General features: G+C 41.2%; 1 protein-coding gene across 1 annotated transcript in view; it reads right to left on the reverse strand.

Moving 5' to 3' along the window:
• The window catches only part of LOC111221027 (semaphorin-5A-like), a 149,179-nt gene that overhangs the window by 79,315 nt on the left and 46,777 nt on the right, over positions 1-23,087 (reverse strand). The window contains exons 2-4 of the mRNA XM_022744349.1: positions 19,323-19,534; positions 6,723-6,822; positions 3,743-3,788 (exon numbers count right to left, since the gene is read on the reverse strand). Of these exons, the coding sequence (XP_022600070.1) occupies positions 3,743-3,788; positions 6,723-6,822; positions 19,323-19,470 (294 nt within the window). The 5' untranslated portion in view covers positions 19,471-19,534. The remainder of the gene's footprint in view (positions 1-3,742; positions 3,789-6,722; positions 6,823-19,322; positions 19,535-23,087) is intronic.

The raw sequence follows: 23,087 nt of genomic DNA on the forward strand, positions 1-23,087 counted from the left end.
AATTCCTCTTTCACTGTTATAGGCAGTGTTGAACTTGATGACCATTTCATTCTCCTCCGTTCAGCTAACCGCAGAAAAGAGGTAGGACGGAGCTCAGCTGGTCAAGTGACACATCAATCTCTGCAGATTTTTTTCTTTCTTACTATTCTTGAACAACTCCAAAGTTTCAAGCTTAAACTGTGTTGTTCCAATGCAATGCAATGGATGGGCCACATTGCCTACAATACACACCCAGCATACCGTTCCCCTCATACTGCAACCACAGATACTGCATAAGCCATTGTTGTTGAAAGTAGTACTTTTCTTAATTTAACTTGCGCATGATCAAAAAATTATGTAAATTGGGGATCTCATGGGAACTAAGTCCACGCCAAAATTCTGAAAATGTGACAGTAGGTGACAGAGGTGTGATTCTTTCAGGACTGATGAAGGCAGTGTAATAACCCTAAGTGTCCTCGTCTTACGGCAAACTTGAAGAGAAGAAGAAGGCAGACGCGGTACACCATAACAACGACACGAGGAATGGCAGCAGCAAGTGTGGGTGCAGCAATACGTCCGCCGCGACTTGTGGAAAAAAAACTAACACACCAAAACTGTTATATGGAGATATTCTGTATTTGACATGAATCGTCTGGGACAAGTATGCAAACTTATCTAAGCAGCTCAAAGACAGACATCCAGATCTGTACACAGAATTCAGGCTGAGTGAGTTAAATCTATATTAACATGTCGTCAACATTTTCATATCCTGAAATGTTACAGTTATTTTTTTGTGAATTGCAACGGCTGGCATCTGCTGTAGTGGTGCGCCCCACACAGCGTTCGCGAAGGCTAACGTTAGCTCGTTCAGGCTAACACAGCGTCGGCTCATAACACGAGCCGGGTGCTCACAACGTTAGTAGGATGCCGTCATCACCGTTCGGTCTGTCAAATTATAACACTGACTTCTCAGTTTGTGAGGCATGTGTACGTATATGTGGTTGGGCACGTACATGTGCAAATGTGTTAGAACACTGTGTGTGCTGCAGCCTCTGTTGTTTTCTGTTTCATGCTGTGGTATTGAATTTGGTATCGAGAACCGTGGAATTTCATCGGTATTGGTGTCGACTTTCTGGTATTGTGAAATCCCTAGTGAAAATCATAAGCAGCCACTTTGGTCGCAGTCTGGAGCCCTGGTGTAATTTTGTGATTTTCTACTTATACTGTTTATGATTGTTAAAGTGTCACCCTGTTGTGTAAATGGTTCCTCAGATGAAATCCTTTCTTTTCCCAGGACATGTTAAAGACCAAATCTGAGGGGTGGCCTTGAAAGACACATGGGCATAAAAGTCCACAGATCCCTTAATATAATTTTTTTTTTCTTAACAAAGTTCCTCTTCCTCTCCAACTTGTGATGTTCTATTTCTATTTTTTTGTTACCTCCAAGCAAGGAAGGCATTTAATGAGGAGATTACTGTTGATGTGGCTCAGGCTCTATCGACCTCTGAGTCTCAACTCGATATGAGTGGGTTAGGCCAGCAGTGTTTAGCTACCACTCAGTGTCACTACTCTCTAAACCTTCCCTACTACGACAGTAAGACTACCAGGAATTCAGAGTTTACTTACTGCCTTGCGGAATGCTTGAAAATAACCCCTTATACTACAACCGAGAAGCAGGAGAAGTGGGTCGGATTCATCATGCGGCAGACGATCCCTATGTCTATTTTTTTTTTTCATGTTTTATGAATGTACATTTCAGATGAGATCAGCCCGTCATCGATCAAATGGTAATTACATCCACCTCTTTAGCGCATTATCGGCTGTTTGTATTACACCGGCTCTAAGCCTTGTGCTGTGTCAAGCCATACACAACCTCCCTCTTAGCGCTGCCAGCCATGCAAGAACAAATCACTGCCATCGGGCATTATCTGACAGGGCTGTTGCATGGGGATCGGGTGAAATCACAAAGACAAGCGTAGGTGTAGCTTTTAGCTTGTTTTCCTTCCGCAGGACAAAAAAAAGAAAAAAAAAGAAAAAAAAAAGAACCTCATGCAACTCTTTTGAACATTGGTGCAACCGAAATAAAACACACTGGACTACTAATGACAGTTTGCGCTCAAACTTTCTTTGTTCGCTCTGTGGCGCTCTCCACAAGTCTTTCATATCCAACAATAAGAATGACAAATATATGTAAACCCAGCCACAGAGGCAACCAGATCTCTGTGCAATTAATCTCCTGTTTTATGTCAGGCTGAAAAAGAAAGGAAGGCAAGAAAGAGGTTTCAAAGGGAGGTGAATGGAAGAATAGCACTTGTGCTCCTCAAAATTCAGCAGTTGAACTTAGCCTTCCCCTTGACTCCATAGCTCCGGTCCAGTCAAATGCAAAGCAGGGACTAGTGCACAGGTCAGCTTAAATTGGCCCCGGGCCTTGGCAGGGATTACCAAGTCCTATTCTCTCAAGAGAAGACGTCTTGGAGATGAGGGGTTGATTGGGTTGGTGGAATCTCCTCGCTGATTCTGCAGCGCCAGCCGAGCGCAGGATGAATTAAAGAAAGAGGGGTGATTGAGTGCGCGGATGGCAAAGAGCATCTTTAAAAAGCATCTGTGTCCCAGCGAGCGGCCACAAAAGGCTGGCTCTGCATGAGTCCTCATCTCTCTCCGTGGGGGGTTTCTCTGCTTTCTTCCCTCTGTGTGTTAGTGTGCTTTCTCACTGCTCCCTGAATCCTTTGTGTGTGTCGCCCTCCGCTCCTTCCTATGCAACAAATTCAGTCTCGCTTTTTATTTCGTCTGACCATTTTTCTCATTTTCCCTTTCCAGGCCGATTTATATCAACACCGCTCCCTCCATTCTGCCTTTTGTTCCATCCAGTCATTCTCACTTCCCCTGTTTCTCTTTCTCTCCCTCCTCATCCTCTCCCCTGGTTTTCCAGAGTGTAAATGGCTAACATCAAGAGTTGTCTAACCATCAAAGAAGTCTTGCTGCTACCACCTAGAAATAAAACCCTAAATGTGTCAATGTTTGTATGCTAACACAGTCGGTTGCAAAATGCTTAACTCTGCAGGGGGGATGTGGGCTAATTCAAAAGTAAAAAAAAAAAAAAAAGAAGAAAAATGAGACGGTGCAGAAAAAAAATTAAACGACAACATTTGGGAGATTGAAAAAGGGATAATGGCTATCTAGAGTTTACTGCTATTCATGTGCATCTTTGTGAAAACTTTACAACATGTCATCACAGGCAGAAGGCAAATCCCTGAAGTTAGCATGCTTTAATTTCTGTTCTCTCTGTGTGGACTTTTTGACCTTCCTACCTTGAAAAACCCAAAATGGGAGCATCATATTAAAGAAATTGCACAAGGCGTTAATACCCTGTGGAAAAGTAAGAACAGAGAATAGCTGTGGAGTATGTCATATACTGTTTCAAATTGGATTTAAACACGGAGGGTATTAATACTGACTAGACTTTATATCAACACACTTTCCCTCCCTCCGTGTATTAACCTACTGTCAGTCCACCGTATGGGAAGTTGTTGTGACATGTGAAATGCTAAACCGTTTTACTGTAACAGCTTTAAGTTGCAGGAAGCTGGCAGCAGCGTTCTACGACTACAGCGCCGTATTTTTTTTTTTTCTTGGGAGACAGGCGGCGGTCTTGATGCACGTGCCAATGTGTGTGACTGTAAGAGCGAGCGCATATTCACCCAGAAAAAAAGTGGGTGAGTCAGACTGCGGGTGAATCAGAAAGACAGACCGAGGGAGCACTCACCTGGATCAGTGTCAAGTCTTCCAGATTGAGCCTGAAGAGGTGATTTCTGTAAAGAGAAGGAAACATGTCAGCTCATGGAGCCATTTCCTGCAAATAGACAAAGAAGCTTTGTGGATCTTAAAAGCATACTCGGTCAAAGGTCCTTTCATCTTCACTCTCCCTAGCTGTAGAGTCTCCCGTACAAAGCGAGCTCCACCAGGTGAGCTGGGAGGTTAAAATGCTTTTGAGGATGTCGTCCAACTTAAAAGAGTAGTTACCGCTCTCCAATGATGATCAAATTACTGAACTCATGGGCGCTTTTAAAATAAGATCTGAATCAATGCAACAGAAAACAGCAAGAACCCCAGTTTTGTTTCATTTTCAAACTTGTCGTCTTCAGCCTTCAGCCAATTTTGACACTTGCGGTAATATATCTATGCAGCAGTACACCCCAGGACCTGTAAACAGACTATAAATCTGTAGAGTTCCCCTTTAAAACTGCTGCACCTGAAGCTTCTAAGCGTTTAAATTAAGCTTTCTGTTGGTGGCATGAGGAGTTGTAAGAGTTAAGTCGTGGGACCAAATTCAGTGGATGGTTGGATTCCACTACTGCAGCAAATGCCGGACCGCTAGGTTTCCTCCAACCCATAATTAGGAGACAAAGAAGACTTGATAAAGGAAAGCTACTGCAAAAGGTTTTATGGTCCTATCTCCTGGTTTTCTGTGTGTGAGAAAGAGTGAGACAGACTGAAAGAAAATCAAAGCCTGGCGGTGAAACCTCTCTCTAATAAGTGCTTATCCTGCCTTGCCTGAAGCTTTTCAAATTGGCAAGGTGCAAACAAAACTGTTTTATTGGTATTTCCAACTTTTCAAGATACATTATGTACTAATGAATGCCCTCTCCAGAGGAATATTCTGTGTATTGACTAACAATGTCAGGCTGTCTACTAAATCCATTATGTACCATTATCAGAATGAGATCACCATGAAACCTGACAATTAGGACTAATAGCATTATTCATTGTGGTCTTTTCAGTTTGAGACTTCTGTATTATCCATACTTTGCAGTTTTTGTTCTATGGGCCAATCATGAACGAATTGTCCATGCCACCAAACCGCCTTAAACATTTTCTAAATTTGCAATTTCACAGTAAAAACACTTTTTAGAGAATCTTTAAAGAAGTAGTAATAGCTCCAACAATAACCCATAATGTGCCTTTCTTTCACATTAACAAGAGCAAGCATTGTTTTTTCATTAAGTAGATATCTCATTTAAAGTTAAAATCTTCAAGCATGTTCTCACACACACACACACACACTTGTACACACATACACATACATGCAAACACTTCTGCAGAGATCCATCAATCTCCTGAAGAGTGGCTATCAGCCAGGTCTCAGTAGCGACCGCGGCCCCCTTGTTTTACTGTATCGATATTTACATCGATCGCTCTTTCCTTCCATTATCACTCATACTTCCAACCCAGCCTGCAGCCATTCATCCAGCCACATCACCTTTCACAGCTAGACACTCATGAGACGCAGAGTTGGCCGTGAGAATTCAACTAAATCTTTTGATCTTTTGAGTGCCGCAAATACCATGTGTTGATAGGACTGGCTAAATATAAGACATGGTGCACAAAAACATTGTGTACCTGTAATAATATAATATAATATAACATAATATAATAGTGCTATTAAAATTCTGAGGGAATTTACTCACCTTTACTGACCTTTGCTCTAAATCTGTCCACACACACACTTTTTCTGATTAGCCTTTTCCATCTAAGTTCCTGCAGTGCATTAGTAAATTCCCCTGGCTCACTCTGTCTCTGTTTGTTTTTGCTGCTCTCCTTCCTGCCGTTATCTCCTGTTCATGTTGTAGTGAGTGTTTCTTTCTATTGACAACTAAAGCCATTAAGAGAAGTGCAGAACACACTTCATCTGAAAATCAGCCAGAGACTCACACAGCATGAACGTATGCACCTGTTCCTCACACACACATGCACGGACACACACATACTTTAAAGAACACATACATGGAGGACTTAAGCACTAACTAAGTTAAATTGCGAGCAATCCCATCCAAATTCGGTGTCTCCGTCACAGAGAAACTGTGACTGAGACTGTGTATGAAACACACACACACACACACACACACACACACACACACATACACACACACACTTGGCTGCACTTGACAAAGACAATGGAAGTGAAAACAATCTCCAAAGCCATTTCTCTCTGGCTTTTGAGGATAGCTATAGGAAAGTGATCGTTACTCACGCGATGCACCAACAAACACGAGAGAAAAAAAAAAAAGGAGAAAGAAAGACAAGACAATGAAAGGACAGACAACAAAAGAAGGAAACAGGAGGGAAGACAGAAGTTGCTTTCACACACGCATTTCAATCCTGTGCTTATCGGGACATTACCCGGAGGAGCTGTTTGTTGGGACGCAAACATCCAGATCAGTTGGAGTGGACACTAAACAGACTTTACCCCTGCCAGCTCCTTGGTACAAAGTCTGTATAATATCCGATTGAGCCCATGTGTGAATACAGCAGATCAATGCCCGGAGAATTTTTGAGATTTCTATTATGTGAGATGCAGAGGACCACCATTGAAAATGTGTAACTGGAGAGAGAATGAGATTCAGGAAATTTTGTCAGTAAGGACCGACGCCAAAATCATCGAACAAATTGAAGGAATGGCAAAAGACTTAGTTGTTTATGATGTAATCAAAACAGTGATATTATCAGAGTGCATTTTTTGCGTCATGTCCTGCCTTCCTGCACGACACCCCTCGCCTAAACCCGATGGACTGTCTGAAAACGTCTGACAAGTCTGACATGGACGGTCTCCTGTTGTGTACAACACGGGTGAAAGGGCAACTCCGGACAATGTCCCGACCTGAGTCCCCGGACACTGTCCAGAGTTCATAAGGGAAAACGGCTAGAGAGAAAGAGAAGGACAGAAAACAAACTCAGATTTGGCTTACCTGGCACCGACGATCAGTTCATTCTGGCCAGGGTCAAAGGTCAGCTGTGAGTAATCCACCGTGCCCTCTGCCTTGAACCTGAAGATCCACGGCTCCATCTCTGCCAACGACACCACAGGACACAACAACCATGAGCCAATTTAGAGTGGAGTGTTTGTGACTGCAGATGACAGCTGTGCTGATGAATTAGCAGTGTTCAACGGGCTGCTGTAACTTTCCTCAAAGAGCGGGTTCCTGATAGGCAACAAGCTTCTTCATTTATTTAACTGATTTGCTTTTAGCTTTATTTACAAATCGAAGCAGGGTGTGTTCACTCTGACTATATAATTCCCAAATTCATATGGCATAAAACGCAAATTTAAATTCAAGATGTGGCATAAAAAGCAAAAAGTGTATCAGACTATGAATGAGATTTTTGGCCTGTAGTTATAGGGCATGAGTGCTAAACATAATTGACACTGACACATCAGTAAAACCTGCAATAACAGACTGAAGAGGTGGGGCTAATTAAAAATAATTAGCTGCATGGGGTGTCTGTGTAGCTGCCATATATATAGGTACAGGTGATATCACGAGTCTTCATCACAGCTTGACATTACATTATTTCAGATCAGTAAAGCTTCAGTTCACCCATGGCCTCAAATTGGGGTCAAAAAGATTGTGACCTTGTAAAGTAATGAAAAAGAATAGTTCCAAAGTTTGTATTTGTAAATTAAAATTAAACGTCGACTCAAAAACCTGCATGAGAAATTCAAGTTTGTACAGGTGTAGAAAAGATTTGTATTAGGAAAAACACAAACGTGCACGTGCAGGAAAGATTTGTAAGCACTTGTTTTTTAGTGTCCCCTGGAAACACTTCTGTTTCTGTTGTGAGTACTTGCAGCACATGTGTTGTCAAATTGATGAAGATGTCTTCTGAATGCGTTTGTGTTTTGTGTATTTGCATGTGTTTTCTTAAGCTGGAGTGTGTTGAGCTCTCAGGGCCATCGTAGTAATTCATACAAATTAATACAACTAACAGAACCAAAAAATAGGACAATTAAATGTGGACCATTAAATAATAAATCATTCTCATTTAAATCCCTAGTAGTTGATGATTTGATAACTGATTATCGCATTGATTTATTCTGTATTACTGAAACCTGGTTGCAGCAAGAAGAATATGTTAGTCTAAATGAATCAACACCTCCTACTCATATTAATTCTCGCATTCCTCGAAGCACAGGATGAGGAGGAGAGGTTGCAGTGATTTTACAGCTTATTAATCAACCCTGGACCTGAACTAGAGTATAACTCATTTGAAAGCCTTACTCTAAGTCTTTCACACCCAAGCTGAAAACAGTTATACTAGTTACTGTATAACTGACTTTTTTATTTTTTATCTAAGTTAAAGCTTAGTGCAGATAAAGTCATTATAGTGGATGATTTCAACAGTCTGTTGACAGCACCAGCTCCAATTCTGCATTTAATTCACTATTAGACTCCAAATGTAAATGAATCCACTCACTGTTTTAATCACACCCTCCACTTTGTTCTGACATATGACATAGAAATTGAGCATCTAATAATATTTCCTCCAAAGCGTCTTTGTCTGATCTTACAATAACATACTATACTGCATTTGGGGAAAAATGCATTTCATCAGATGTCTATCTAATAATGTTATAACCAAATTTAAGAAATTCCATTGTTCTTTCCCCAAGGACAATTATCTCAACTTTGGTGATCTTGTTGATAGCTGCAGCCTCACTATGTGCCTAAAATTTAGAGAAGTCTGGAAAGATAACCGAATAAAATATATGTATGAAAAAAAAAAAAAAAAAAAAACCTTTGTAATGCCAGAACCACCTAATATTCATTTTAGAAGAAGAAAATAAGAACAACTCCAGGAGTCTTTTCAGCGCTCATGCCAGGCTGACAATCATAGCGCTATTGAGCGTTCCTTTAACTTTCAGTAGAAATGACTTCATGAACTTCTTTACAAATGAAATTGTTATTATTAGAGAAAAAAAATCCATCACCTCCTTCCCACAAGTGGCATAGGCATATTGTCTAGTACAGTGGCCTTAGAATTGACTCTAACGCATGATTTATATGTAGACTGCTTCTCCTCAATAGATTTCTTTGAGCTCATTTCATCAGTTTCTTCATCTAAACCATCAACCTGTCTTTTAGACCCTACTCCAACTACTCCAACTGTTCAATATGGAGATGTTAATTAAAGGTAAAGCATACCATTAATTAACACTTCCATATTAGGTCTGATGAATTTTTCTTCATTAACAGGCTCCGTACTCCAGGCTTTTAAGGTTGGAGTAATTAAACCTAAAAATAGCCTACTCTTGATCCAGATGTTTTAGCCAATTATAAAACCTCCACTTTATTTCTAAAAGCCATAAAAAAGCTCTTGCACTCCAGTTATGTGATTATTTGCATATGGATCGTATGTTTGAAGATTGACAATCTGGATTGAGAGAAGCACAGAAACGGCATCGGTCAAAGTTACCAATGTTCTTCTCATGGCCTCTGACAATGGACTCGTCTCTATACTTGTCTTATTAGATCTAAGTGCTGCGTTTGACACCATCAGTCACAAGATTTTATCACAGAGACTGGGACCACAATATTCTGATTTAAGTCATAATTATTGGATATTTTTCACTTTATATGCTCAGTTTAGGCAATAGTATCAGGAAGCACCACTTGAATTTCAATTGCTACACAGATGACACCCAGCTATCTATGAAGCCAGATGAAACTAATCAGGAAGTCAAACTTCAGGCATGTCTTCAAGACATGGATGACCTGTAATTTTTTATTTCTAAATTCGGATAAAAATGAAATTAGGCCTAAGATATTTGCCCCTAAACACACCACCTAATCATATAGTTACCCTGGATGGCATTACCTTGGCCTCCGGTTCAACTGTAAGGATCTTGTCATTTGCCTCACATATGAAACAAGTCTCTCGGACAGCCTTCTTCCACCTGTGCAATATTGTGAAAGTTAGAGGCATCCTATCTCAAAATGATGCCAGAAAAATAGTCCATTTGTTTCCTCTACTAGACAACTGTTATTTCTTATTATCAGAATGTCCCATTAACCCTGTGAAAAGCCTCCAGTTGACCCAAAATGCTGCAGTGCAAATACTGACAGGAACTAGGGATCATCTTTCTCCCATGTTAGCTTCTCTGCATCGGCTCCCTGTAAAATCCAGAATAGAATTCAAAATCCTACTCCTTCCGTACAAAGCCCTTAATGACCGAGCGCCATCGTATCCGAATGAGCTCCTTTTCTTACAACAGAACACTCCGCTCTCAAAATGCAGGTCTCGTTGTGGTTCCGAGAGTTTCCAAGTGCAGAACGAGAGGCCGAGCCCTCAGCTGTCAGACTCCTCTCCTGTGGAACCAGCTCCCAGTTTGGGTTTGGGAGACAGACACTATCTCCACATTTGGGATCAGGCTTTAAACTTTCCTCTTTGATAAAGCTCACAGTTAGGGTGGCTCAGGTGAGCCCTGAACCATCCTTTGGTAATGCTGCTATAAGCCGAGGCTAGTGGGGCATCTCCTATGATGCACTGAGCACTCACTTTTCTACTTTATCTATATCTCTCTTTCTATGCATTTATATTACACTATTGCATTTCATTAACAAACTTCTTTTCTCTGCCATAGTGTGTGCTTTTCCTCTCTGTCATCATTCTGCAGGTATCTCTGACTCTACTAATCAGCATCATCAGTATGATTAAATTATTGTTAAATGATTATAATTAAGTGGTGCTGTTATCATTGCTGCTGTTATTATTCATAACAAATAATAATAGATGGCCACCCACCTTAAATTTGTTCTTGGAGCTAAGTTAAGTTTGTGCCTTAGGATAATATATGTTCTGATTTGGCACTTTATAATTAAAATTTCATTCAACTTGACTCATTTACAGCATTTTGTTTCCGTGGTGAAAAAACAAACAAACAAACAAAAAGAAAGATAAGATCCAGATATCGGGATGAAAAAAAAAAAAAAAAGTATGGCTTTTGTCGGCTACTGTACAATAGTTTGAAATTGTTTTATGATGACAAAGTTTAGAATATTTCGTTTCATCTGTGCCTTAACAAATTTGTCAGGTCAAAGTCAAAGTCTTACCAGGACCTTGCTACTGAAGGAAATGAAGAGGCGATTGAACACAGAACAAAAAGGCTTAGAGCTGTCCTCGGCTGATAAGGTCACGCCTTCAAAAAAAACCTTTTTACCCAGATCAAAGTACCCAGACATTAGTGATGCTCGGGCCCTTGTCTTAAAACCCACCAGACCAGACCCTAGACCTCTATTCATAAGCGGAAGTTTACAAATGAGTGAAATTTAGACATCTTATGACTCAGTGGGAAGTCCTTTGATAAATACTTCTAAATACCATTAAAAACGACTGTTGATTGAGTGGTTTCATGGAAATGTATACTCTGTGTGAACTATGATGGGACTCTGACTTTTTATGGAAATTGACTTCGTCTTTTCCAACGCAGTACAGCCAACACATACATACGCACATAAAGAGAGAGAGAGAGAGAGAGAGAGAGATATCCCAGACAGACACTGACATCTTATCCACAACATGCCTGTTCTCATGGCGCCCAAGCCATTAACCCCTGACCAATCGAATCACAGGCCCCCCCCCCCCCGGTTGTTGCCGAGCGATGAGGACGGCCTGTCTACCGCCTGGTTACCCGATAGGGTTAGTCGAGGGTGGTCAATCAGTCATCATGGTGACGTGTGTTTTCCATCACTCATCACGTGCGTGATCCATGGTCACAATAACCTTATCTCAGTAATACTGTATACACAGGTCGGATTACGCTTCAAGAAACCATTACATTTTCCCCAGATAGCAATAAATTGTATTTTTGAGGAAGATGCCAGAACATGCCAGTTTTTAGTAATGGTTGCTACAGTGTCTTAAAAATCATTCATCACTACATCTGTGAGCTATTTCCAGACTAAAAATTTCAAAGATCCTTTTTTTGTTTAAATTATCAGGAAGCTTTCCATCAGTGCTGGAACAGAGGGAGAGGACAGCTTGAATATCCTCCTCGAAACACATTATCTGCAACTTCAGGCACACCTGTCAGTGAGCGTTTCAAATGAAAGCACGTTCTCCCTTGACTGCATCAAAAGCAAGTGCTTCGGGTTTCTGTGACAAACGTGGGATTTCGGAGCGATTCCAAAACGAAGACAAACAGCAAGAAAATGGGAGCTTCCAAAGAACATCTGCCTCCTCCAGCTCACGTAGTGGGACCCAACTCTGGCTCTCCTAACAAAACAATATCATCTGCTGTAAGTCAGTGCCGGTGTATGCAAAGACATTTTCCCTTGTTCTCTTTCAAGTCTCCAGCGAAAAGTACAAGAGAACTACAACAGCAAAGCAAGCAGCCCGTGTCTGACTCCAGGTTTCACAGTGCTAATACATTTTCATTAGAAGCGGAGAAATAAATATCTGGGAGATCACGACCAACTTTCACCCCCAAAGATTTCATTTTGCTTAATGGCTTCTGCTCTGCTTATTCTGGAGGGATACACAAAGTTTTGGATGTGCCGATCCTTTGGCTCCACTGGGCTTGTTTTTTACGCCATCGAGAGGATCCCTGGCATACAAATGTGGCTGTGACCCCCCCCCCCCCTCCCCCGGGGGGGAAGACGGCGCTTGACGAACCCAGCCGCTCCCCATAAATCTCCCTGACTCACCAGGGGAGGCTCGCTAATGGGGTGATGGAGTGTGTGTGTGTGTGTGTGTGTGTGTGTGTGTCTGTGTGTGTGTACGCACACACACACACACACAAGCGAAAGAGAGGATATTTGTTGGAGTGAGCAAAAGGGGGGCAAAAGGACCTAATTGAACATAACAGCACTCAAAGAATTTATGGCCTTTTGTGACGAGGCCAAGGACTATCCATAAACATTCATAAACAGCATGGATGGACCCTCTCAAGGCTGTGCAGCTAAATATAAGGAGCTTCCAAAAGTCAAACTCGTGGGGGTTAGCATATCATGAGTTTCATGATGCAAAAGTTGAAAAGACTTTCAAAAACAACACTGCAGGACTGGGTTTGCTTCACCACGCAGACTAATCGTGATCTGAACTTTGATCTATCTTGTGATATTTATCTTTTCTTGGATGGGTTGTAATAGGTTTGCTAATTTTAGGGAGGTTTCTATGATCCTACACGGAGCCAAGAAATAACCCTAAGAGAAGCGGAAACAGTAGGAAAACCCCCAGCTAATAAATGTCTTCTAAAAACCAAATCCTATCCCCTATCTCACTGCTTAGATTTCAGTTCTGCTCTGCATGTTACACGGGTTCATATCAGCTGCACTTTAAATGCATGTGATAATGTAATCCCATCACACAGCCATGCTTGTACAGCAGTTGCCCGAATCAGGAGACTGGCTTCCGATGACACGGAGGCGTAATTCCACACACAGACACACACATATATACACACACACACACACGGATTGGGATGAAAATTCATAGAGGAGCCAAACCTCGGAGCCAAAATGAAACCAACACACACACACACACACACACACACACGCACACACACACACACACAGCCTTCCCCCTCATCTTTTACTCGGTCCCATCTTATCCCCTTAACCCCTGTCTCCCTCCTCCTCAAAATAGAACAGCCCATCACTCGCATCCCATTTGTTATTCCCCGCTCTGACACGGCGCAGTTGACACAAAGGCAAAATGACAGGATATATAAATATTTACACCCAGCATCAGAGGCCACGCCAGTCTTCAGTCAGCCAGCGCTCAAAGTTACTGCTTTACAGTACTGCCAGGCCGGCAACAATGGCAACATGTGGAACCAATTCTGAGACATAAATGGTTTTCCTGTGAGTGGTGTAAATAGAGGGTGGCAGTAGGCGCTCACATAAATGAAGAGCCAATTCACTCTAAGTGCTGCCCTGTGGTAATGGGCTGCTGAAGAATGGCAACTATTTGGTCAAGTTGATGCCAGGAAACGATTTGCAACGAGCGGTTGAAAAATAAACACCTGACTTTTGAGAAAGTCTAAAGATCAAGGCAAATTCAGTTAAAACCTTTGCGCACGACTCTGTGCTTGAAGGTTATTTGAAGCAAGAAAAACAAGCACATTTTTACAGCTAAAAGACCTACAACCCAAATTACCGTGGCTACGCTGTGGCCCCCGGGGCAACAAGTGAATCATGTAAAACAAACCACCGTGAAGCCACAAATAAGTGCGCAATAAAATATTTAAATCTAATTCGTATTTAGGAGCGGAGTTTTTGGTTGTAGGGGTGCATGAGAAGAGAACCTTTTAACAAGATGACCAAATCTCTTCAGGCCATTTGAAATAATAATGAAAAAATAAATAGATGAAAATATATACAGTATGTAGGGAAATAATGTGGGATGGGTAAATGAAAGCTATGAAAATCCAAAAATATTCTTCATTTCATTGGCAGCCATTAAAATAAAATACGGCTCGTCCATAGCTGACCTTGGACATAGATAGATCAGAGTTAATCTTTTGATATTTCAGCCTCAAACACCTTGCAGGGCTTTAAATTTAAAAGAATCATGCCCGAATGACCAATTAAAAGATCTCTGATACTAGCTGTAGCCTGTTGCGTTTATGAATGCTATGAGGCCATTTGTTTATTTTTCCTGCGTTCACTCCCCTCTCTCTAACGATGTGTTAGCCGTTCAGGGATGATAAAAGCTGAGCTCGGTCTTCGGCTGTAAAACAAGCCTCCCGGTTCCACTCCTCAGAGACATGGCCCTCAGCTTGGCCTGTGAAGGCATTGTTTACAGCACAGTTTATAACCTTTAAAAGCCTTCAAGCCTACACACAGGAACACTTGTTAAATACAGCACTTTATTAATACGGTATATCTCAGGGGCTTTAAGCTAGAATAAGACTACAGATGCTTGATCAGAAGATTTTCACTACCACATGTCCTCGAGAAATAGGGATAAAATTTAACGCCCCCTCCTGAAATAATTCCGTAAATGACATTTACATTTGAACCTCAGCCGAAGCTATATTCAGACCTGTTTTTGTAGAAAGTATAGCAAGTGTACCTTCTGGGTAAACATTTGGAGCGTTGCTGCTGAGCTGTACAGTGTACTTTCTTTCTGAAACCCTACATTTCTAAAACCACCATACGAAGTCGAAAGCAGTCTTTAGCCCGTAGCATCCTTGCACCACAGTAGCAGTTCTGTCAGCCAAGTGTTGTGCCAAGTCAGAAAACCACCATGCCTTGTGGGGTCAGACCTATGAGGGGCACACCCTTCCACAGTCAGGCCACAATCGCACAGAGAATCACTCTCGGTCAAACCTTGACCTTGGCTGCTCATGATGGGTCACAACCGCTCTGGCTCAGTATTGTTTAACTCCTTTTTTACCAGACCAGCTGAGGCTGCCCGGCTGTATCAATGAGTTAAACAACCTCGATAGAGCATCTGCCGTAGTTTCACAACAAGCTATTAATGGAAAGCAGAATATCACTCCTTTACTTCCAAATACCCTTCACCCTACTGTCAACCTTGACCTGGTAAAGACAGCTTTCTTACCTTTGGACAGAGCCAGGCTAGTTCTTTCCCCCCCCCTGCTTCCAGTGTTTATGCGAAGCTAAGCTAACCGACTGTTTGCTGTAGTTTCATATTTAGCGTACAGACAATCTTATCATTTAACTTTTGGAAAGAAAATAAAAAAGCATATTTCCTAAAATGTCATACTATACCTTTAAACAACTGTACCGTTGTCCACTAGCTGTGAGACTCAGGCCAAAGCTCGGAATGTACTGTATGTCTGTGTATGTCCAAAAGGATAAGGTTTTCCCTGAGCAGAGTGGGAGTATTGGGTTGTTGTGATCCACAAGGGTATATGTAATGTGTTTGTAGTTCTCCCAGCTTGGCTAAAGATGACATTCACATTCTCAACAACCAGGGATTACACTACATTACATGGAGCACAATGACTCACAAAAGCGAATGATAATCGGTTTAACGAGAGGTTTCTCTTCCCTCCTACATGGTTTGTGCGTATGAGTATATGTGATTTTATATTCTGTAATGACTCATATATTTTTTGCCTTTATTGCAAAAAAGCAAGAGATGTAATTTGTCAGTCTCTGAAAAAGCTTTGTATACTGTGTAACTCAAACAATGAGCTGTGTTTGAACTGCACAAAGACAATTATTAGGCCATGAAAGAAAAGTTATTGAAAAAAACTGGGCAAAATACTCTTCTTGAGACAATGGGAATTAGCAGCTGCTCTGCAAAGGTGCAAAGATTCTTACACAAGGTGAGAAAAGATTAGGATGTAACTAAGTAAACAAAGTACAGTATAATGATAAAAGTAGTGTTCAAAGGAAACTTTCTGTCCTTACATTCAGAAAGACAACGTCTAGTCATGAAAAGTCTGCAGGGCCTTAGAACTTTACGACCAGACCAACAGAACTGATGTGCAAGTTTGTGAGAAACTATGGGTGAACCTTTAGGGGTCAACGGTCAAGCCAATGAAATATGAAATGAACATGCATAGTGTACATGCTTCTGGATCGGTGTAATTTAATTATATGAAAAAAAAGTTCCACCTTTTTTCACTTTGACTTCATATGTGTGGCATTGAATCGACTGCGTCTGGTTTACAATGTAACCTAACACTCCCCAAAGAGCAGAAAAACAAACTCAAGCTCTGAAGGCTCGAAAGGGTGTAACTCATTGTGATTTGAACTGTGAAATATCATCCAGGTGCCAGCCATCATGACTCAAGACTCAAAAGTTACCCAGCGGCCTATAAGACCTATATTGAGAAGGGTTCAACTTCCTCTGACAACCAGGAGACGACCAATCATTCTTGTTTCGATTCCCGTGGGAAACGGCTGCCCAGTTTTGTTCCCCACTCAGCTACACAAACTGAGAAAAAGCGGATCATTGTTTTCAACAGCTTCCTGTTTCTAACATTAACAAGCTACTGAGACTGGAATAAGAAAAATGATGGATAGAAACACATTGCTCTGGAAGTCTTAAAGGAGAGGCACAAAGGAACACGAGGCAAAGATACTTAACGTGAGGTGAATTCGCATCAGTCACTCAACTCTGTCAAATCTTAGCACACAGACAAGATGCAAGGATTTTTAGATTATCTCAGATGTTGAATTAATGTCAATAAATCTGCTTAGGAATCACACAAAAACTACACTCATTATAACTTGAAAATTTTCCAGATAATCATTACATATACTGCAGTTTCCAAAGGTAATCCAAAGGTAGCTGTCAGTACATCCATGGGTAAACTGCAAAAAAGACTTGCTTATAGCTTATTTGCAGTTGTCTCAGTTTTGTCTGAGGGTGGCCCACAGTGTCAGACTTTGAAAACCCATGCTGGAGGAAATGAACTACTTTGTCATGTGTTGGTATAGCAGCAACAGGAGAAAATAACTGTCAAATAAGGATGTAAATTTCCAGCTCAATGCTTAACGCCCCCCCCCCAAGCTTTACGCCTTCTGGAGGAGGAGGTTAATGAAGGCTTTTTCAATGCGGTGAGCACCACCGGTAAAATTGAGAATGCTTCCCATACAACATCTACTTGAAGCTACAGAGAGTCTTATCCACCTCTCTGCAGTAGCAAAACACTCATCGCAGGTGGCCATTCAGAGCAAAGACAATGAACCGCAGATAGAAGATTTTCCCTTCTTCTGTATAGTAGCATTTGTGTTAGTGAACCATGTCTGATTGCTTACTGAAATGTCGACCCTCTTTATTAATGCTCCTATATTTCAACCAAAGCATTAAGCCACTGGAGCTTAATGGGCCATTCTGGTACATTAGGGAACACAAACGCATTGACCACAGCTGACCCACTGGCTGGTGTGTGACCCCCCCCCCCCCTCCCGCAGAGAGCACAAGGCGGGAACATATTACGTTAGCTGGCCAGTCAGTCATCACCATTGCATCACTTGGTGCAGAGGGAAGAGTGCCACCTCAGCTAACAATGAAGTGACAAAGACTGGGAGTAAAGACGGAGTAAGAGAGAGACAGGGTTGTAGAGGAAGAGAGCTTGTGTCTGTGCTGCACAGTTATACTGAAGGTGTGTTTTTGCGTGTACATGGATCTTCGCACACACGCAGTGACCTTGGTCCTCCAGTTAATTTCGTCCTAGACAGAATGCTATGTGATTATCTGACTGGGACTCTGCTGGACTGAAAACAGCTCAATGATATGTTGCTGCTTTGCAGTGGGTAGACAGGGCCGCATTGATCGCTATTGATACTTTCTTTCGACCAAATTTCACAGCATTTCATTACAGTTTAGTTGGTCAATAGCAATGTAAGATAGAGGGTAAAGACAATGAAATCTGATGCAGAATATACTCTATCTAAAAACTGCAGAGCCATGTAGTAAACGCATACGAGGAAGGTTTTGTCTGGAGGGAAGTAACAAACAGAAAAAAAGGAAAGGAATGGAATAAAGGAAGGGAGGAGAAAGTTTTCATTGACAGCCTAAAATGATAATATATAGCCAATTAAATATATATTCCACATGTAAGTCCACAACTGATAAGTTGTTGCTAAGCCTGTCAATCGTTCCATTCTCACGTAGCACATTTGCAGTTAATGGTGATAATATGGGCGAATTCACGACTTGAAGTTCTTAGTATGTCTCAAACAATGGGTACTTGATTTGAGGCAGAGGTAGACGAAAGCACGCTTCTCATTTCAAGTCGACAACCATTGATTTTACCGGCTGAAATTGCAACTGCCTGGCAGAATTTATTAGTTGTAGTTGGCATGCTAATTAAGCTAACATTAAATTGTTTGAGATCTTACGTTTTCAGCCGACTAAAAAAAGAGAATCTTTTTTAAAAAATATCTTAAATATGCACTTGCTGATTACATACATGTTGTTATGCTAAAAGATTGAGGCCAAAGCTTCATGTTTCAGGCAATGGAAGCAAGTGTTTGTTACTACCCTGGGAAGTAATTGCTAATTAGGTAGCAAACTAGTTAGCTGAGCATGCTAACTATTGAAGCTTACATTAGAGCACATTAATCCATTCTGTACATTATTGCTTGTATTTTTAGTTTTGGAAAGGCTAATAAAACAAAACAAAAAAAAACAACACCCTCCAAACCTATTCAGTTCACAGTCTGCATTCAAACAACATTTCAATATATAGAGAAATCCAGACCTTGATAGGCCTCTCATGCTTATATTGGACGCTCATTGTTCGATTTAGGGGTTAAGCGAACAGTCAATTCACATTAAATTCACCTATTTGGAATCAAACAACAAGTCTACCTATGTCTGCATGTCTCCTAGCAACAGTGAGTATAAATATATGGTCTACAAAAAGAGTGAAGGTAGATGTTGATGGAGGAAAGGATGTGATTAAGGTTAGAGTGGAGGATCGGAAGGAGGGAGAACTGGATGTAGGATGAAAGGATATAAATTACTATATACAGCATAAAGAAAAGTTCACATAACTGTGGAGGGAAATGAAAACTTAATGAGCTGTGTCTCAGTGTGTGTGTGTGTGTGTGTGTGTGTGTATTTGTTTGAACACTTACCTGAGTGTGGGATGAGTGGGTGCTCTGTCTTGTGACAGGGTGATTCAGGCAGCAGCACTGGCCCTCTCCTACTGGCCACGCCTGCAGGCCGCAGGACCAGCAGGCACTGCAGCAGCAGCAGTGCATGCTGGGTAACAGGGCGTCCCATGAGGGCCTGAGCTTGGCTCACTTCTCCTCAGGCCTCAGGGGCCAAGAGCATCGGAAAGACACACCTTGGGAGACGGAAAGAGAAAGAGACAGGTTTGGGTTTAAACAAAGGCTAATTTCACATTTGATTTCATCCAAGCGCTGAAAAGCGTGATACACTAGAGCACCTCTGTACCGCAACAATCTCCAAGCATTCACTCTGGGAGATGAAAAGCAGCAAAAATAAATCCTTACAAAAGGGAACACGGGAGAGAGGTGCAAAGAAGAGAGAGTGTGACAGATTGGGGGGGAAAAGGTATGGGAAGTTTTACTGAGCAAACAGCATGTGAGCTCCTCGCAGGCACCCAGAGACCGAACATCTCTCACCTCTGACACTTGCTGCATGAATCACACATGGCTCTGCATTGACCTCTGTGTGTATGTGTCCTCTAATATTTAAGATTATGTGCCTTTGAGCATGTCTTTGTTCCCACTACAGAGGAGCTTTGTGGCATTTAATGATGAAGGGCAGCTATTGTTGCATGTGTGCTGTGTGCTTTCATGTGTTTTTCATTATTAAAAGTCTATTTCTTTATGGGTGACTGATATATGTATGCGGCAGCACAGCACTCCTCGTGGGTCAATTAAATCCTGTAGCTGCTGTAAATCTGATATGTTTTTATTCACACTCCCAAATTGCTGAATGTTATTACCTAATGCTTACGGCACAATCATTCTTCCCGGAAAACTCATTTGCTGCAAGAAAAACAAAGCAGTTTGCACAGCTCAATTGTTCATAATGTCTTTATATTTTGGGGGGGTGAATTGATGAGTCTAGACCAGCTACTTTTTAATCATTTATGCCATGCTATAACCAGGAATGATTCATGTCGTGCACAACATAAGCCTCCCTGACTGTATACCACATTATGAGCGGCATGTGCGGTGGAGTGACATTCTGAAGGTATAAGTTGTAAGTGGCTAATAATGGCAATTTTGCTTTGCTAGAGTGCTTTCATATCTGAAAATGTATTTTGTAGCTGAACCTGTGGAGCATTCTTGATATTATTTGTGAATGGTAGTCGCAAATAAGCAAAAACTATACATTTGCTGTGGGAAGACAGCAAAATATGGAAAAAAAATCTGCACACTGCAAAAAAAAAAAAAAAAAAAGAATAAAAAGGACACACTGAGCTATGAAAGAAAGAAGTGGTGAACATTTGCTCTCCTCGTCTCCACTTCTCTCTGAAGTATGATAAGGCACCTGGAATGGAAAGTTTACTCTGCTGTTAGTGTGCATGAATAAGCTCCATGACCTTGGGGCCTTTATGGAATTCATTGAAAGTCCAATGTATAAATGCACAGGCAGGGGGATATGTGGTTTGCCTTCACCCACAGAGTAATGTAAAACACCTGTCATCCACAGCGGGGAAAGCAAGTGACAGCCACTGCCAGTTGGCTCCCTCTGTTCCTTTTCCCTTTCGTCTTGACAGCTCACACGTCAGCTTCTATACTCTTTCGTATTTGTGCTTTAGTCACTTTGTCGTTTTACATGTCACTTTTCTTTGCCTGATAGGTTCCTTGACAGTTTTTAACTATTTTTTTTTTTTTCCCTACCAAAAAGCCATTTTACCTGTTGCAGCTGAAAGTGAGCGAGTCATTTTCCCCAGGTAGTCTGTTAGCTAGGACATTCTTCCTGTCATTTTTCACAGAGACTTATAAACCTTTATGTCTGCAATCATGCTGGGCTCAGAGTTGAACTTGACACAGGAAATTAAATTATTGATGTTTTAAGTTCTGAGTGTGTGTGTGTGTGTGTGTGTGTGTGTATGTGGTCAGTGATTCAAAAGGGCTGTGGTATTCACAAACTCCAACATGCATGAGGGTTAGGTGACAGGGGCAGGAGCCGAGGCCAAGGACTTGAGCGCTCTCTTTTTGACCTTGCTCCCTTTGTTACAGCTCTGCATATGACCCTCCTGTCGGCTCGCACACGCCTCCCCACACGTGCGCATATTCAGAAAACAAAGTTCCACCATCTTGTATATATGCAATATGTACTGCTATTTCAAGCTACTATGTAACCATTTCTTATTATTCATTTTTTAATCACTCGTGCTTTCTCCTTGTTTCAATTTTAGATATTTTAAAACTGTTCTATTTGTAGTTGAATTTAATATTAAAGGTGCCCTGTGGAGTTTTCTGGTGAACAAACAAAAATCTTATTTGTATTCAGTGTTTCTCTCAAAAACGCTTTGTGTGTATCCCTGAGATCTAACAAACATGTTGCAATTTTTAAATCAATGTTTGGTAACTTGCTGTCGTCTTCTTCCTTACCTTTGTTGGTGCTTTGCTACATTTTTTTTTTGCACATTAACGCCACCAACTGTCGATCAACCAAAAACTCAACCGGGTACCTTTTAATTTAACCACAGAAAAAATACGAAAAAAATGTGTAAAGTAGCATAATTGTTGACGAAGACTAATGAAGGCAGATAAATTATGTTCAATGAGATTTTTTAACTTGACTTCTTTTTTTCTTTTTCTTTTGGAAAATAACACATAGCAATTTGCATATCAAATGTCAGAGTCAAATTACAAGCGAACCCTTACTGTGTTTGCTTTACTTTCTAAATCTGGATCTGTCCATTTCTGTTTTTGCATGAAAATGAACCCTAATGAAAACCTGTCGTTTCACAGTGAAACAATTAAGACCTCTAAAATCGAAGATAGTGTTTTTATATATAAGCCATAAAAAAAAAAAAAATTAAAAATTAAACGCATACGTCACTTTAAAGACCCACCGATAATGTGATTTATGCCCACACATGCATATGCATCATGGCTTTTAATGTAAGTAACAGACAGCCATGACATGATTTAAAACCGAACCATTTGAACTGTTGTTTCATTCGCCTGAAGTGATCTCTGGTGGATCCTATTTTCTCTTTAACTCACCACAAGCCACTGACTGGTCCTGTGGGAGAAAACTGGAGGAGCTTTCTGTGCTGTACGGTGGTCTAAACTCTAAATCATCTCCAGGGCATTAATACAAGCCTCCACCACCACCACCACCACCACCACCACCACCTCCTCCACCTCCTCCTCCCACTCCAACTCCTTTCTCTGTCTCTCTCACACCTCTACAAATACGGACACACACGAAACACTCATACAGTACTAGTGCATTTACAGCACATACACACACTGAAATCACCCAGGGACCGGGTGATGGATAATACCCCGGTACATGCAGGACACAGAGCAGCGGGAGCGAGAGCCACACAAAACCTAAAGATGGGGTAAACGATGTTGTCATTTGAAATGCATGTACAGAGCAGATAGCGTAGTATAATATGGATAGTGTAGATGTCCTTTTACCGATTTTTAAAACACACACAGGCCTTCATCAATACATCTTGCTTTATTACCTACATGTTTGTTTTTTTTTTTTTTTCATCACGCTCTTATCTGAGGTTGTTTCTGCCTCCTTTATACACCATCAATCAGTCATATGACATCATTGCAGGAGAAATATACACTACATTACCGTAAATACAACGTACAAAAACATTCCAACCATCATTTCAAAACAAATATTGTACTGTAATCTTTACCCATTACAGAAACAGGTAAAAAAAA

Source organism: Seriola dumerili, unplaced genomic scaffold (genome assembly GCF_002260705.1).
Source record: "Seriola dumerili isolate Sdu_G_001 unplaced genomic scaffold, Sdu_1.0 BDQW01000079.1, whole genome shotgun sequence".
Taxonomy (NCBI): Eukaryota; Metazoa; Chordata; class Actinopteri; order Carangiformes; family Carangidae; genus Seriola; species Seriola dumerili.